Source organism: Falco naumanni, chromosome 3, assembly GCF_017639655.2.
Source record: "Falco naumanni isolate bFalNau1 chromosome 3, bFalNau1.pat, whole genome shotgun sequence".
Classification (NCBI taxonomy): Eukaryota; Metazoa; Chordata; class Aves; order Falconiformes; family Falconidae; genus Falco; species Falco naumanni.
Genome location: NC_054056.1, coordinates 70,396,304 through 70,413,092, shown reverse-complemented (window position 1 = coordinate 70,413,092; position 16,789 = coordinate 70,396,304). Strand labels below are relative to the sequence as shown.

Here is a 16,789-nt window from a genome sequence, read left to right as displayed (position 1 = left end):
AATACTCCTTCCCTAGGAGCAGGCTGTGGGTAAACGCATCCTTAACTTCCCCAAATCCCAAACACAGATCCTATTGTAGCTGAATAATCAATATATCCCACAGAATCTCTAATCTTCCAAACTGGATTATTCAAAGAAACTGGCAAGATTTTACTGCTGTAGATTCTTTACAAGTGACTGAATGTAAAACAACACATTTTAAAAAATTCCCCAAATCCTAAAGCGTTTTTTAAAAATATATCTATTAGCAAAGGGTTACTGGAATGTAGTTAACATCTCTCTTACGCACACACACACAATGCTCAGACAGCCACTCCCTCTCTAAAGACTTCTTGATTTTGATTCCCTGAACTATTGCAAACACTATGAAAGAGAAAAAAAAACAAACAAGAGAAACCATGCTTTAACCGTGGCTTGTCTGCATTACATATATATTGGCAGATCTCTGCTGGCACAGCACAGAAGGAGCCGTAAAATCTCAGCCCGCTCCCTCCCTCACAAAGCTGTATGTCAGGATGTGTCAGAATAGCTGGCTTGAAATTCTTCGGGTCTGACCTTCCCACCTAGAGAATATGGTAAATAATGACATAAAGCTAGGTATTTATCAAATGCAACAGTTTTTTAAATGTGATCGCTTACCATTTTATATTACTTTTTATCTTGAACAAAACACATTTATGTACTTAAAAAGCATTTGCCTGAGGCGGCCTTAGTATTATTTATGGATATTTTATTGTGGCCACTACATTATTTCTCTTACTCTTAGCTCTGGAAGAAACAGCCCTATAACAGCATAGGGGTTAGTGGTCCACATTTTTGCCTGTCTTGATTTTCTTCACAGCAGAAAGAAGAAAAATATATCTCGCCTGTTTCTTTTGACACAGAAAATGAGATATCCAGCAACCTGTTACGCTGGGATCAGGAATTATGCCTATGTTCAACACGTGAATTGACTAGCACTTTAGTAAAAAGTTTAGTATAAAGTTTTTGATTACATTTTCAACCTTGTCTTAAGATACACAGACAGACACAATTCCCATAAAAATCAAGGGGAAGGGTGCATGAGATGGCTGAAATGGGCTCCTGGGAACAAACACACTTCCACTGTAGCCGAGGGACTCCAGAGCTCCACTTACATTTGATTTACACTAGGGAAACAGGGATTTTATTCAAACAGAAGAACTTCAGTGATGTAAATATTTTAGGAGAGAGCAGATCAGAAAAAAAAAAAGGAGTATTTCTTCATTTAGATGACATAGACTAATTACTTTCTTTAGTATTCAACATAATAATTTAATCTGTGGCCTTAGAAATTCAAAATAGTTTAAAATTTATTGTTACTTGACGGAAGAGTGGAAAGAGGAGTGAGAAACATGGTGCAGCCTGCGGCAGTTTTCTGGAGATGCAAAGGAAGGGTTCACCTAGACTTCCAGACTCCATTCCTGTCCAGTCTAGCTGGAGCCTTCTCAAAGGCCCAAAGCAAAAAGACAAGGGACAACAGTCACAGGTTGCATCAAGGGATGTTCCTTGTCCACATACAAGGACAAAAAATTTACACAGTGAGCATGGCCAAAGAGTGGAACAGAGGGTGTGGAAAACGTGTGCTAGGACCTATCCGGAACTCAACTGGTTCAGGTCCCGAGCAGTCTGATCTCACTTTAAAGCCCTCTTTCTTGGAGCATGAGGACACGGGGACTTACAAGAGCCCTTTCCACCTGAAGTAATTCTATGATTGTATCATCTATTCCTAGCAAAGTCTTTACTTAAAACCAAACACACTGACAATGCCTTGCTGAAGTCAATAGCAGTTCTTCTCCTGGTTAACAGAGCACTGGTAATTGGTCTGACCATTCTGCATCAAAATTCCCTCTTACCACCACAAAATCCATTAACTGGCATCACTGTCCAGTTTCTGCTTACCTGCTCCCTTTGACGGCAAAGGCTGATGGCTGACAAAGTTGATTCTCAATGGCAAAACACAGTTGTTGCAGAGCTGGGGATTTTTTTCGTTTTGTTTCATTGCATGCAACTCAGAAGTTCATTTAGTCGTTAACCATGAGAAATAACGATTCTTCAAACAGTCTCTGAGTACCTCAGACCAGCTGTTAATGAGACTTACTTTGTGCAAAGGCTTCCTGCACATCTCCACCCACTCCGGTCAGAGAATCCTGAGGTGCGTGGGTTGGGGTGGAGCAGGCAGAGGCAGACCTGATGGGCATTGGAATCGGTCGACTGATAGTGTGGCTGGGTGAGGAACGTGGGGAGCCTGCCCCTTGGGTCTGAAAAACAATCACAAGGGGTTAAACAGGTCTCCGCAAGACTCCTGCCTGCTGTCCTTGCCACCCATCCCTCAGCTTAAAGGCACCATGCCGTTCGTAGATCAGTTGGGTAATGTTAATTTTGCTAAAAGAAATATACTGAAGTCAGTTGTTAGCAGACAGCAACACTTCCGTGTAGAAAAATAGTAAGTAGGAAAACATGAGTCAAAGTCTGACTTCCTTTAAGCATGGGAAAATGTCAGGCAGCTACATTAAAAAAAAAAAATCCAAGTTAATAAACACCAAAGTACAGTCCTTCTCTCTGCCCTCTTTGCTCTCTCACTCCCCCCGTTCGCATACGTGTGTGATAAAACACAACCCACTCAGGGTGTGAAAAGGGGAAAGATGCTGGCACTGACATGGCTTTCAGCCTGGGCAAGGGACCGAAACAGCCCCTTTCATCAGAGAGCTGCTGTGAGAGCTGAGCACAGCCCTGCCCTCTGCCTCCCTGCAGGAGTTCACAGTACATGCAACCTCTCAGTCACATAAAGTCTGACATTGACAATAAATAATACAGCTTTCTCCTTTTTATTCGAAGCTAGAGAACTATTTTAAGGCGCTATTAAATCATACACTATTAAATTGTTCGCTCTACAGGATATACTCAGGCACTCCCAAAACACTGTGGGGATAGGGCAATATAAATTCCTGCTCTGGGTTCAGCTGCTGGAAGTGAAAACGTTTTAACACTAGACATATAAAATGTCATGCTGTTGGCACCTCACAGTTAGTATCATTTAGCTGAAATTCAAGCAGACTTTACAAACCAGCAATTTTTACAAACGCAGCTGGGTGACTGGTACCAAGAGACACAGTGTCCTTTTCATCCACTGTTTCAAAACCCCTGGGAACATGCATCCACCTAAGGAAAAACAAATGCTAGGGCCCACACCAAACTGCACATGGCTTTCGACTGAAAACCCGTGTTTCATAGATGCCAAGGATGCAGATGGCTGGAGTGCTGCTAAAGAGGAACTGCAACACATACCTCTGGCTGTTTACAGCAGAAAGTAACCTGAGGGCTGGTGTTTCCCTCACCCTGGCTTTATTTTGAGAATTCAGGAGGATTTCTTAATTCTTCCCACGGCATTTATTTTGACTTCTGTAGTGGCTGCCACTGCAGCCCTGATAGAGTTTGGCAAATATGTTGTAAAAAAGACAACAGCTGCCCATTGCAGGAGGAATGCAGCGTTGCCCGTGAGAATTTTATAAATTCCTGCCCTGGACCATAAATAATGTATCAGAATACTAAGCTATTTGTTCTTTTCTCCTATCACCCCTTTCTAAGAGACATTATCACCAGAGAGACATCAAGGGCAAATTAGGTTTATGAGGCACATTACTGATAGGAGAACTGAGCATTTAATACTTATAATTTCTTTAATGATCGGTTTTAGAACATTTAAATGATGGATGAAAGGGAAGTTGAATATATAAAGGTCAGATGCTCTCCTGTTTCTGGAATCGTCTGTACCCACTCCAGCAAAAATGCAGATCTCTAGTCCTCCAGAGGCAGGGCACAGAGCAACCTGGAGATGTTTCAGGGTCCTTGGAGTTTGCACCCCCTGCACATCAGGCAGGGGATCTGGGATCTCCAGCTATCTCCTTTCATGGGGCACATTTTATCCTCTGTGAAAAAATTTTCCAAAAGGGTTTCTGGTTCCCAGTTCCCTCTTTCGCTTGCTCTTTTTCCTCAGCTCCTCTCTGCCTTCGATCTCGGTTCTGGGGAACACCAACAACAGTGGGAACTTTCAGAGAAGAGGGGGAAAAAAATGGACAAAATTTGCTTCCTACAGTCAAGTCACATTCAAGGAATAAACTTGAGAATACGCATTTTATTTACTATAAATAACAGATGCCTGCCAGTACTTCTTCACTGGAATTTTCCCACCAGAGAAATGTAAAAGCTGCTGCACACCAGCACTCACCCTTGTGCCTGCTTTGCAGCTATGACCGAGATCTTGTGTTTCTGATAAACAGTACCTTCTTATCTGTAGCTTTCAGTGTTGGAACGAACGGTTTGGGAAGCACAGGGAGATGAAACATTTGGAGTCCCCTGCCCAGTAAAAAACTCTCTCTTTACACTATTTGGGCAGTACCAGACAGAACTGATGAACAGCAAGTTGAAACGGGAGGGTATTAGGGAATGCCTGATATCAGAGAGGTGAAAACTTGCATTCTATTTTATTCATCAAGATCCACCTCAGCCCAGGTTTGTGGGAATGGAGTGCTATTATGATTGGATTCCTGGTTAGGGGTTATCAGGAGAAACGTGGTTTTCACAGGCCAGAGACAACGGCCTGAAACCTGCTATGATCATCAGCAGTGACTTTTCAGTAATCTCAGCAAAGACACAGAGCACCGAATTGCTCCCAGACCTCGGCAGCCTCCCAGCTGAGGACCAAGGTGTGCTGAGACAGGAGCTACCACAGCTACGCGCATGGCTTCAGCTTTTATGTCGCACTTGGTTGCAGCTATCAATGTTCTGGTGCCTTTTAGGAAAACTTCTATGTGTTTTATTTAGTTCACCATGCCCAACCAACCTGCTAGGGATTTTAAGTTAACCCTTGCTAGGCAGGAAAAGATTTCCCACTGTCAAGTGTCACACATGCTTAGGAGAGAATGCTTGAAATGAAACTGGCTTTACAGGCACTTCAAGCGCATTGCTCCCCCTGCTGGAACTGAGCTGGGATGACACACGGGGAAAGCCCATCTCGCCGCCTCAAGTGACACAGACGTGAAGAACTCATTATCCTTTCTCAAGGAAGGGCAGCCGAGAAAGATGAAGTTCATACGCATTAGGTAAATTGCCAGGCTGCTCATTCCAGTTGAATTCCTCCAGAAATTAATTTAATCCTGTTTCTCTCAACAGATCATGAAATGGCATAGTGTAATGGGGATCGTTTAATAGAAATTGTGAGAGTAATTCCTTAGTGTCACCACCTGGTATTCAGTGAGGTTATTACTCTTGGAAGAAAAAAATCGTATCTCCTAACAGCCTGAAAATGTGCTTTGACTTATACTGTCCAGTGAACATTTTATATGATAGGGAAACTCTCGTCACATCAGAAACTTCCTCTTTTGCGAATGGAAGATCTTTTAATACTGCAGAATCAAAAAGGACAGCCCTTACATGGAGGCAATGTTTGGTCAGATTTATTTTTTTGTATGTGACAGACTGATGCTTTACAAGGATTAGGCACAATGTTAGTTTTATGAAAGTGAGGACTACCTACAGACTCCATATGCTCTACCATAGACAGAACACATCAGACTTGTGACTGTACTTCTGCTGATGAAAGCAAGAGGCAGCGTGTTTTGTTGAAATGAGACATTTTTATTGGACTCATAAATCAGACTGCTGTCTGGAAAGTGCTTTTTTTTAGTCTAAGATCTATTTCAATACTAAAAAGCATCAAACCAATTAAACCTTCTAAAATTTACCACTAGTAATACAAACACTTGCCCTTTTTGATCTAGGTTGCAGACGCTGTTCAGAAACTGTTATTTTCCTGAAGACTCATAGGACTGTTAGCATTAGTGCCAACTTTAAAAGATGTGCACACAATGCCCTGACTTCTTCTGGATAAAGTGGGATTTCAAACTCATTGCTCTGGTCTAATTTAAACGTTTCTCTTAGTTCCAGAATTCTCATTACATTTTCAAAATGTTATCTATAGTAGAAGTGTTCTTAAATGCATATTCTAGGTTGGTTTCACTACATTTGGGTGGTGATTTCCATATCTTAGGTGTTTTTATTTAGAGGACTGAAAAAAAGATCGAGACTCCTTCTGGCCATGACTTGCTTTCTAGAGGGCTAAGATGTTTTAATTGTGAAAATTACTCCAAGATACTTGAAAATAATGTGTGAAAGAATTGCAAAATATTAATTTTGGTCAAAAGAACATGCACACATTTCAAGCAAAGGAAGTAAATCACAGGAACACAAACACATTTAGGAATTAGTGAGGCCTACAATAAGGAGGTAACTTACTACCTGTTTCAATTCTTCTTCCTAAAGAAAAAGAGGATCAGCACATGAGATTAGCTAGGATGTAAGTGAAGAACAGAAAATAAAGCCAAATTTGGAGTGCAGGGTTAAAGGTACTGTTGAGATAGTTGAAGGTATGTGACCAGGTTACAGTCCCACCTCTGCACGCTTTGAAACACCATAATAGCGCACAGTGTGCAGAAAGCTACTACCATTTCCTACCCCAAATTCTCTTTGTCCAGGCAGTGCAATAGCAGGCTGACCTGACTGCTAGTTGTAGCACTGCAACATTTTATAGGTAGAGAGAAAAGTACCCTGTCTACTTCCAGCTCCCCAAAATCTGTTGGCTACTTGGTGGGCTCTGCGGCTCAGGTGCCACCAATTCCAGCACTGTAGCTGCAGAAGGCTGTGCCTGAGGAGATGCAAATGACATAAGGGGTCAAACTCATCCTTTGATGCAAATACATGTGGCTAAATGTATTTCATTGAAATTCTTTCTGCTCTTATCAGAGCCATATTCAACCTAAGCTGCTCTAAATTTCAATGCACTCATTTTATCTGGCATGGCCAACAATAAAACGGACTTTTACGTTATTCAGAGCACTTTCTTCCAATGTGAATTTCTGACATCATCTGTCCTGAGGCACAACAGGTAAAATAGGGCTGGACTTTGCAAAAAAACCCCACATTTTCCATCTTACCCTAGTCTGTCTTAAAAATGCACATGCTTTCTGATACCTTCATTTTTAACTGAGATCCTTTCTTGAGGCATTTCATCTGTTTAACAAGGGTTTGCTTCTGTTTTTATGAAAATGACCAAGTGTTGGTGGGGAGGCATCTCTGAGATCAGAGAGTTAGATCTGCTTTTCAAATGGCATGTCTGACAGAACTAACAGCTGAATGGGCAAAGTTAAAGGAACTAGCAAAAGTAATTCTATACTTTCAGCTGGAGTAGGTAATAGTGTATGGTGCTGAGTTGCTTTTCTCGGTTATTAGTTAACTCATTTTATGTGTTGCTTTGTTTCTTTTCTCACTCTTTTTTATTATTATTATTATTTGATGTCCTCAACAGAGGAAACCCTAAAACCACCTGAAACTGGACCACAAAGTATTTTGTGTTTGGACATTGTCAAATGGCTGATCCAGAGATTGCTACCCTGAAAACCAGAGATGCTGCTGAATCCTTCTACAAAAGAACAAAAACAGGACTGTAATGCATCACGCTGCAGTATTATTTAAAGGATTGTATTAATTCTTCGATAGTTTAGAGCTTGTCTCTGATGTTCCATCTACTTAGCCGTAGATGACACTGATGATGCAGTGTTACTACAGGAACAACATCATCTGAGCATCATCTGAAACCCCTGAACTGAAAGACCAAGGCAAAAAATAAAAAGGGAAGGAAAGAAAGCCAGATTTTATGGGTGGAAATAGTCAAGTTCTGCAGAATTCTGTGGTCATATCTCCTCCCTCTACTCTCTTGTTTCACTCTGCCTGTTCTCCTTGGTAGTATCAGGTGGAGCTCCTTACCTTCAGCAGTTTCATGAGGCCTTCTAACTGAACCATAAGCTCCCGCCGGCTTTCCTGGAGAGCTGACATCCTCTGTTCCAGCTCATCCTTCCGCTGTCTGAGAAACAAGCAGATCCGATCAGAGCTGACCCCTCACACCGTCAGGAGCTTTTAGCTGCATTGTTTCCCCAGCCCAACTATGAGGTATATGCCTATAGACCGCAGGAAAGCAAACACACCGCATGAATTCAGTATAGTGCTTAGAAATGGCGCTAGATGAAAGCTAGGGAGTTCCCTCAACCTGAGAATATTCATGGGACTGAATACAGTGATTAGGAAAAAGACAGACACTAACACACACTGTTCTCGAAAGAACAAAAGAGGTTCAAACAAATTTGTGTTATATTCCCTTGTGGGGATACCTGGTAATCTTTGTCTTCAGATCTCTCTAGTCAATAAGCTCACTAGCTGTCAGGAGAAATTAAAGCCATGCCCTGCAGGCCAGGAAATTACAGCAGGGGCACTAAACACAGCGAGATGTGACAGAAGCTAAGAGAGTTCAGAAATTCAGCCCGAAAACCACAGCAATCTGCTTTTGTTTCTATTTTTTTCTGAAAGCGAGAGTAAGACCATCATGTAGTGGAGATGTAACTGCTTGAAAATAGCTCTTGGAACTCGGAGTCCAGTGCTGGTCCTGTGACAGTGTGGAGACCGAGCCACTCCAAGTGTGACAGTCAGCTTGTGCCCACATAAATGGGAACAGCTTTGATTCTGCACAGCTCCACTGCACAGGGTGGGGGTTCAGCACTTGCACATGTTCGATCACTAAATTGTGTAAGAAGTCCCTGCATAAACACAAAATAAAATTGTTGCCTCCTGGAAGCTATGATGCAATTAAGAACATTACTGCTGAAAAATATACATATTAGGTATGTTTTATTCACTACTGTGTTGCAGATAACATAAAACCACTATGTTGTTAGCCTTGTACTACCTACAACATATGACAATTTCCTCCTAAATGGAAAAGCGTCAGAGCCAACAAGACTAAGTACATTTCCTGATTTAGGGAAATATGAAACCCTGATTTTGAGCCTTTTCTGTAAGAGAGTGGTTACTGATATAAGCAACACGGACTTCTACAGGATTTCTCATGTGTGCTCGCTCTCACCTGTGTAATGGGATCATACAGTAACGCTGCCAGGTTGTATTTACTCTTCTGGAGGATTAATCTATTCTCTGCTAAAAACTGCCTGTGCTGGCTTTTCTTTTCCAGGCATGTAATGGTTGGAAATGCTATGAACTGTACAAAGCAAAGGCAATTGAGTTTAAGAAACTGCTTATAAAAATAAGATACACTATCCATGTAATTCAAAGTGGCAGGTCCTAGCACAGACCTCTGCTGGATTTTAGATTCTTTCTGCGGGGGAGAGAGATCTAAGCAGCATGCAATGTACAGACGGCTCCTCTGACTTTTTTCTCCTGCTGTACTCCAGAGCAAGTTCCTGGAAGTAATGGGCTCTCCAGCCTGTCTCCAAGACAGCACTGGAAAGGAATGCTGTGTTCGGAACCACCTTTCAGCAAGTCTGCAACACTACAGCAGCTAGTAAAAGATGCTGGGACAAGTAGCCACAACATTTACAGATTCCAGCACTTTTTAATATTATATGAACTAATTTGCCCTAATCGATTCAAGCCCCCAAAATCTGTGGGGTAACAGATGTAAATCAGTGCTGCTGCTCCGAGTCCTGCTGTTTTACACATTACAAGAACGGCCTTGTGACATCTTAAGTATCTAGGAAGTGTTGAAATTCCAAAGCAAATCAAAGCCAATCTTTTGCCTTTCAAATGGTGAACATTTTAGAAGGTATGCAAAGCAGTACAGACCCACAGATTAAAAGTTATTTTCTGACTCTGACAGAATCTGAATTAAATCAGAAAAGGTATCGTAATTGAGGAACTCAGCATCGCTGCCCTAGGGACATCCCATGTCAGGAAATTCAAATAAGGATATTATGCTTTTAATATGTGTAGCAGAACCAGAAAGAGGGAAAAATTAAGTAGTCGGTTTGCTAACACTGTCCAATATGATTTTTTTTTTAAGGATAATGAATTTTATTTGTCAACTACTTAGAAAGCTGATCTCCTAAACCTGCTTAGAACAGACTTCAGGCTTGATGCACAGGAGTTACATTACTGGTGTATTTTATGTAGAGTACACATTTTCATCACAGTTTCATATGTCTCACAGAATGTTACTAGCCTGTAGGTATCTAGAAGTAATTACACGCTAAAGTCACTCATAGAAATGAAGAAGCTAATTTGTCTTCAGATTGGAAAGCAAATGTAATTATTTGTGAAACAGAAAAATATTTTAGTGTGGAAAACTCAATAATAAAACTATACAGTATTTGTAAAGAACAAATTTAGCACAATTTCTTACAGTAACTTCCTTTGGTTATGAATCAGACCACTAAAATGTTACTTGTGTGAGAAGCAGCTAAGTGGCCAAAAACGTTCTTTAGTCTCCTCATAAGAGAATGGCTCTATGGGGGTGGGGAAAAAATCTAGCATTGATTAACTAGAAAGAAAGTGTTTACACTCTATTCTCTATTCATGTGAAGTGTTTTAAACAGTTCTTATTGGATTCTCTGTCTGGCTCTCATAAAACCAAACAGGAACTTCAGGACTTGCAGGGAGCCTAAGGATCTGGGCCAACGACAATTGTACCTCTTCAATGTGAGATACATGGCAATTAGTAAATCCACGTAGAGCATCCTAATTAACATGTGGACACATCCATGTCGATGTTTTTAGCTGGGTGGGATAATTGAGAAATGATCCTCTAAATCTTCAGCTACTTCTGACTTTCCACGTGACAAGGAGGTTCGTTCCACAGCCTGGTTTCGCAGGGTGAAGGGAACTGACCTCTCCTTGGAGTTCAACACATGGGGGAAATTTCCAAAAATTAATGTCTAAATTTGGCTGCATTTTCATGTGGCTCTGTATTTACTTTAGCAAAAATGAGAAGTCTTTGTAGAAGCATTTGTTCTGACAGAACTTTTTTCCCCATATAATTAATGGCATTTGGACAGGGCTGTAGGGACCTATTCCAAATGACCTAAAGGCTTAACTCTGCAAACACTAATGCAAATGCTTAATTTAATGTAGATGAGTAATATGTGAGATTCCTCATGCACGCTGTTTAAAGCATAGGCTTAATTACTTCTAGGACTACAGCCTGCACCGAAAATGGAGAAAAAATACACATTGTGTTCTTTACTTAAAAAAGCCCCCCAAACTGTAAGCCAGGCTGACCTCTTATTTCTTCTCTCGCTGAGAATGACTGGCTGGGCTGTCATGGCCGGAGGTTTTATCACTGCGGACTTACCTCAGGAGCCGGAGCTCTGCAAGGAGAGTGGGATTTTGTTGTGCCTTCTCTGGCGTGGGCTGAGATGCTTGCTCATGTTCAAGTCGCAGCCTCTGGATCTCCTGTAGGATTTCCCTTGGGGAGGAGAATAAGCAGAAGACTATAAGTCAATAATTTTCCACACAACCAGCTCACTGGATCTTGCAAGAGGAGAAAAAGTATGATTGTATGTAGCTCTTCATCAACGTAGATATAATTGGCTCCAGCCAACAAAAGAAGCCCTCAGCAATGGGAGAGGGCTCTGGGTATTTTTTAAATAACTTTTAAGATTTCACCATAAAGGGAAATATTTCTTCATGACCCCTCAAAATCAGAGGTAGATATGAAATAGCTCTATGCTTACTTAAATTGCTCCCTTCTAATTCTTTCCCGTGAACATTTCAAGCACTGCATGAACTTCACAAAACTGAAAATAACCTATCTGGCCCTTCCTGAGTATCAGAGAAAATGTTTAGCACTTCAAAAATACTTCTAGTGTAAGCAGAGATGTGAAAGCGGTCAACAATTCACGAAGAAGGACTTTCAATAGGACTTGTTACGACTGGCTTGCCAGACCTGGAGCGGTCTCAAAAGGCTAATACAAAGCTTCGCAGCAGAAGGTTGAAACCTTTGTGAATTGAATCTCTTCTTTGCAATGTGCTGGATAGCAGACGGTCAGGAGGCAGGCCTCAAACTATGAAAGACAAATCGAGGCTGGAGCTGGTGGCTCATCACATGGTGACAGAAGGCAGTGCCGAGTTTGGAATAGGAAACCATCTGGTCTGGTCTGGCCTCTGTTTTACAGTCCGGCAGTAAAAGCAGACTTCTGCTGCCATACATTTCATGGCATCAGGCAGTCTGATACCCAGGGCCAGAGTCTCTGCTGCTGACAAATGGGCATCGCTCCTTTTTGGGGCTGGCGAGCCCATTTCTCCTTGACACTCTCGGTCACATCCGTACCTGGTGTCTCATTTGATCAGCAGCCTAACTTGCTGCTAATCTTTCTGCAAACCTTTCCCAGGCAGAAGTAGTTCTGGTGAGCTTTAATCACTTTTTTAATAAATAAAAGCAGGGGAACATAACATTGCCAGTATGACTGATCCTTTTATTATTTCACGTTACAGTGCTACAGAGGATCCAACTGAAAGTTAATCTGGTTTTGAAAGAGAACAGGCTTTTTTTTTTAACTCTTAACAAACAGTAAAGTATCAATGATTATATCATGTCATTGAACAGTACACTCATTAAAAGAGGGTGGCTATGGATTTCAAAGCCTTTGTCATACTCTGTGGACCTTTCTGTGCCGTGTGCTTTTTGTAGGGGGAGGTGTATGTGCATGTATAACGAGCACATTGCACAGAAGTAGGCGGTAAAAAATGTTAAGAAACAAACAAACGTACATAATATATGGGACTGAACAAAACCAGGTACTTTGTGGATGCTTACCGGTTTTTATTTTCCAGCTCTGCAATCAGCTGCCTTTGTTGCTTGTTTGCATCAATGGTGAAAGAGATATCTGATGCCCCTCTCTGCTGACCCTGCTGCTGTTGTACAAAAGAGAAGGCTGCATTGAAGGACGATTAGCCAGCATGCACCCATGAGTTCAACACAGATATGTACTGTGAAATCTGCTTACAGAAAATGAGTACGAGGCTTGACTACACTGAAAAAAGAGCATACATGTTGAGTTCAAACCGGTATGGCTCCATTGCTAGTAAAAGCAGGGTATGTGCTACAGTAAATAAGACTCAGTGTTTGCAATCCTGTCATTCATTGCTTCTTCAAGGAGCTTCCTCTGAACCAAATGTAAAAGGCAACAGCATTGCTGCAGGCAGTTGCTGTAATATGGCTCCTAATTTTGATACCAAAAAGAGGAATACACTGAAGCAAAAATCAGCAACGCCAAAAAGAAGGGGAAGTGTTTCCAGTGCAGTGATGCTTTGATGCTTCATTCTCTTGAAAGTACGGTTTACTTACAGTTTGAAAGCTGTACTCAGTTTTCAGTCTGGCTGTGTGGCCCATTTGGCCAAATTTTCCTATACACTCTGATGATACTTCAGAAAACCTCTTTCCCCACTCCTTCAGGTGCAACAGAACCTTTTTTCCCCAATAAAATGAGGTGGGGATTAAACTATTTCTTATTAAACTAGGCAGTGCTCGCAACAGCTTCGTTGGACTATGCTCTTTTTTCATATTCATCAGCAATAACCAAGTATTTTTTCCTTGTTCACACTCCTGTATTTCAGTACTGTACTGATGACAACACAGAACAAGACATTTAAAGGTTCACAGCAAAGACACCCATGTAGTTCTAACTCCAACCTGAAAGAATCACATTAAAAAATACTCTGCTGAGTTACTGCTGTGATCTGAGTGTTTCTCACTGTAAAAGCCCTGTGAAGACTAACTCTGGAGCCTCATTTTAGCTGATGCCAGGCACCTCTTCCTCCAGAGGCTGGACCCTCAAAAAGGGTGAAGATACATCTCAGTGCCAACCTTCGTCAGCACTGTCTATGGGGAAAGGACAGCACCTTACACCTGCAATCATTCACTATTTCTTCTGCTACGGCTACCTTTTCCCATTTAACACTCCAACCACGGCGAAGCAGAGCAGTGTGTAAAGAAAAACTGATACACGCTGGTGGATGTCATGACTGATACAGGGGAAACGAGGGATCTTTATCCTGAATGCCCAGTATTATTAATACATTTTGTTCCTTAAAAAACAGAATGACCATGAGCAAAGCTCTGAAAATTTCCACTGCACTCCTAATGTGGTGCCACTTGCGTGCTCAGAAAGATTTCTGTATACAGAAACCTTCCCTTTTCCATCTCTTTTGTTCAAATAGCACAGGTGGATGACAACGAGAAAGTATTTCCCTTCAAACCACCTCTATTTAAAAGCTACTTAAATAGTTTCCTAAGTTTTCCCCCATATCACAGACACATTATATACAACTGATTTCTACCCGTTTCTACCCAGAGACATTGTTAATGGGAAAACTTGTTCCCATAAAGAATTACCATCCTTCAGAAACAGGACCATCACCTACAGGTTGCCTGAAATTTGAAACAGTGTCACACTTCTGGAAGGGATTGATTTGGGCTGGGCTGGCAGACCAGGAACACCCCTCTTTGCCCCTGCAGCTGCAGGTAGCGTGAAATCCTCCGGGACAGATGGCTGCACGGGGGTAGCAGGTTCATCTTCACTGCCTTTGCTCAGGAGGAACGTGACTCAATGTTTTTATATGAAGACTGGTGCCTGATTTCACCCTTTCAATTGACCCCGCAGCGTAAATCTCAGTGTGAAAATATGTTTCCAGGCACTCTGGACTGCCTGCTTTTCACTTAACCATCATTTATGGTTCTATGAAATGTGCTGAGATGGAAAAAAGACGTAACTAGGCTGACCTTATTTGTGCCATTTAAGATTTTATATACTTTGATTAGGTTCCTGTTTCACTCTCTCTTGTTCCTGAATGTAGTTAGTGAGGTTTTAGCCTGTCATCACCTTCTGTCTTGGGATACACAGAACAGAATAATCATTGCTCTGAAATGAAAATGGGAGCCAGGGCTAATGCAGGGGGTCATTACAGTCATCCTGCTGAAGACCATTTTTTTAAAATCCTCAGCACTTAGGGCCCTAGTGGCCATCATATTTGAACTAAAGAGTAAAATGGATTCACCACCCCATTTTCCCACTGCAGTAAATCATTAACCTTTAACCAAAGCTGGTCCAGACAGTATTTTTTAGTCTTTCCTGGGTTCAAGATGTCAGATTCCCTTTGCTGTAATTGTTTAAATACCCTTGCATTAGTATATAGATTATATGCATTAGTATGTGGATTCTTTGGTTTAAATGGACTGCTTAAAACTGTTATTGCTAAAGCGTAACAGCATCTGATGAAAAGGATAGGGAAAAATAATCCATTAATCATTAAGACTGTCAGATGTAATTTCCCTGATCTTGCCAAGCCCCTGGAACATGACAGAAGGAAAGTACCTTCCTTTAATTAAAACACTTACTGATGAAGAAGTTTCTGCTGCCAGCCTTGCTGCATACCTGGCGATCAGCTTATGTTCTTCATCCAGGCGACTTGCACTGTCAAGCACGCTGCTCAGGGTTGGAGGGGAAGGAGGGAAGACATGTTAATACACGGTAAAAATGACCATTGCTCTGTCACATTGTCAACTCACACACCCTTGTTACAGAATTTAGAAGCAAAATGTTGACAAATTAACAATGGCAAATGTTAATTGAGCAAAGGAGCAAAGTGAGAGGGTAATTTCCCTGGAATGATCAGCTCTAGGGGCCAGGCAGCACCTTCCCTTAGGGGGAAACAGCAGCGGTCTGCGACCCCTGGCCAAGGCTGTGCAAGATGCAACTTGCAGGCTACTCTGTCCAAACAGGGGTGGTTAAGACCACCAGTCGGCATTTGTTTTTACTTCTCAGCCTTGTCGTATCACCTAGAAGAGTGATTACTTTTTGGACAATGGATTGGCGGGAAGCTCAGTGTTTGCTCAGAAAAATTTCAGAAGCTTTGTCAGACTTGCAACAGAAAACAGTACTTAGGACAGTTTTGCAGGGCACTTACCAAGGCCTCACGGGCCACAGTCTGGAACCACTGATCTAGGAATTTACAGTTGGACTTTCTCTTTTATTCTTGGTTTCTTGGTATTTGGAAGTAAGATTTCCGAGAATCACATAATGGTGATGAGAAAGCATAAGAACTGAACAGCAAATATGCTGAATTCCTTTAAAATATTGCAACTTATTATTATATATCACCACTGATTCCAGACTTGGTCTCGCTTTAACTTGGAGTCAACGCCTGCTGCCAGGGTGCAGGAGTCTACCAGTGACAACTATGAAGAGCTTTGGTCACGTGTGCAGGATCTCCATAAAAATCACTCAAAAAGCATAAGAACTAAAGAGTAAACTCCTTTAAAATACTGCACCTTATTACTTCCCCCTCACCCCCACTCCCAGACTATCAAAGGCAAATATTTCTCTTGGGTTAATCCCTTGCCAGCTGTCCTTATTTTAAATGGAGGCTATTACTTAGATGACCAGGAAAAGGGCAATATAGTGAGAACCTTTATTATTTCTAAGCATTTAGAAGTTTGCAGAGAACCATCAAAACTAACAAACTGTCAAACAATGAAATCTGAAGAGGACTTAGCTGACCCTGGATAATCCTGGGATTTGGAAACCTACACTGTGTAAGTTTTAGTACATATACAAGGAAAAAAACGAAGCTCCTAAGAGGTGAGAAGACTGTTTTGCTGTGTGGAATACAAGACAGCCTGCAAACCATCCCAGGCAGAGGTAAGTCTGACCTCTTTTTTTATGCCTTGGCAACTGTCTATGTGATTTTTGGCAGAAGGGAGACAGGCAAACACTGCCCTACCGATGGGCTCTTCAGGGCATGCAACTGGTTGCTGGTGAATGAGCTTCACGTTTCAAAAGAATGTGCAAATAAGGGTTATTTTGTGGGCATCATATTCTGATTTTTGTTAGAAATTATATCTTGAACTTGAAAAGCCTTCCAGATGAAAATG

The 16,789-nt window shown here is 41.6% G+C and overlaps 1 protein-coding gene across 10 annotated transcripts in view; it reads right to left on the bottom strand.

The window, feature by feature from the left end:
- Positions 1-16,789, bottom strand: part of DTNA (dystrobrevin alpha) — a 233,837-nt gene that overhangs the window by 16,180 nt on the left and 200,868 nt on the right. For all 10 annotated transcript variants that reach the window (XM_040586902.1, XM_040586907.1, XM_040586906.1 and 7 more), the window contains 5 exons: positions 15,254-15,341; positions 12,674-12,771; positions 11,210-11,323; positions 7,840-7,936; positions 2,120-2,279 (listed from right to left, as the gene is read on the bottom strand). In XM_040586902.1, coding sequence (XP_040442836.1) covers positions 2,120-2,279; positions 7,840-7,936; positions 11,210-11,323; positions 12,674-12,771; positions 15,254-15,341 — 557 coding nt within the window. The remainder of the gene's footprint in view (positions 1-2,119; positions 2,280-7,839; positions 7,937-11,209; positions 11,324-12,673; positions 12,772-15,253; positions 15,342-16,789) is intronic.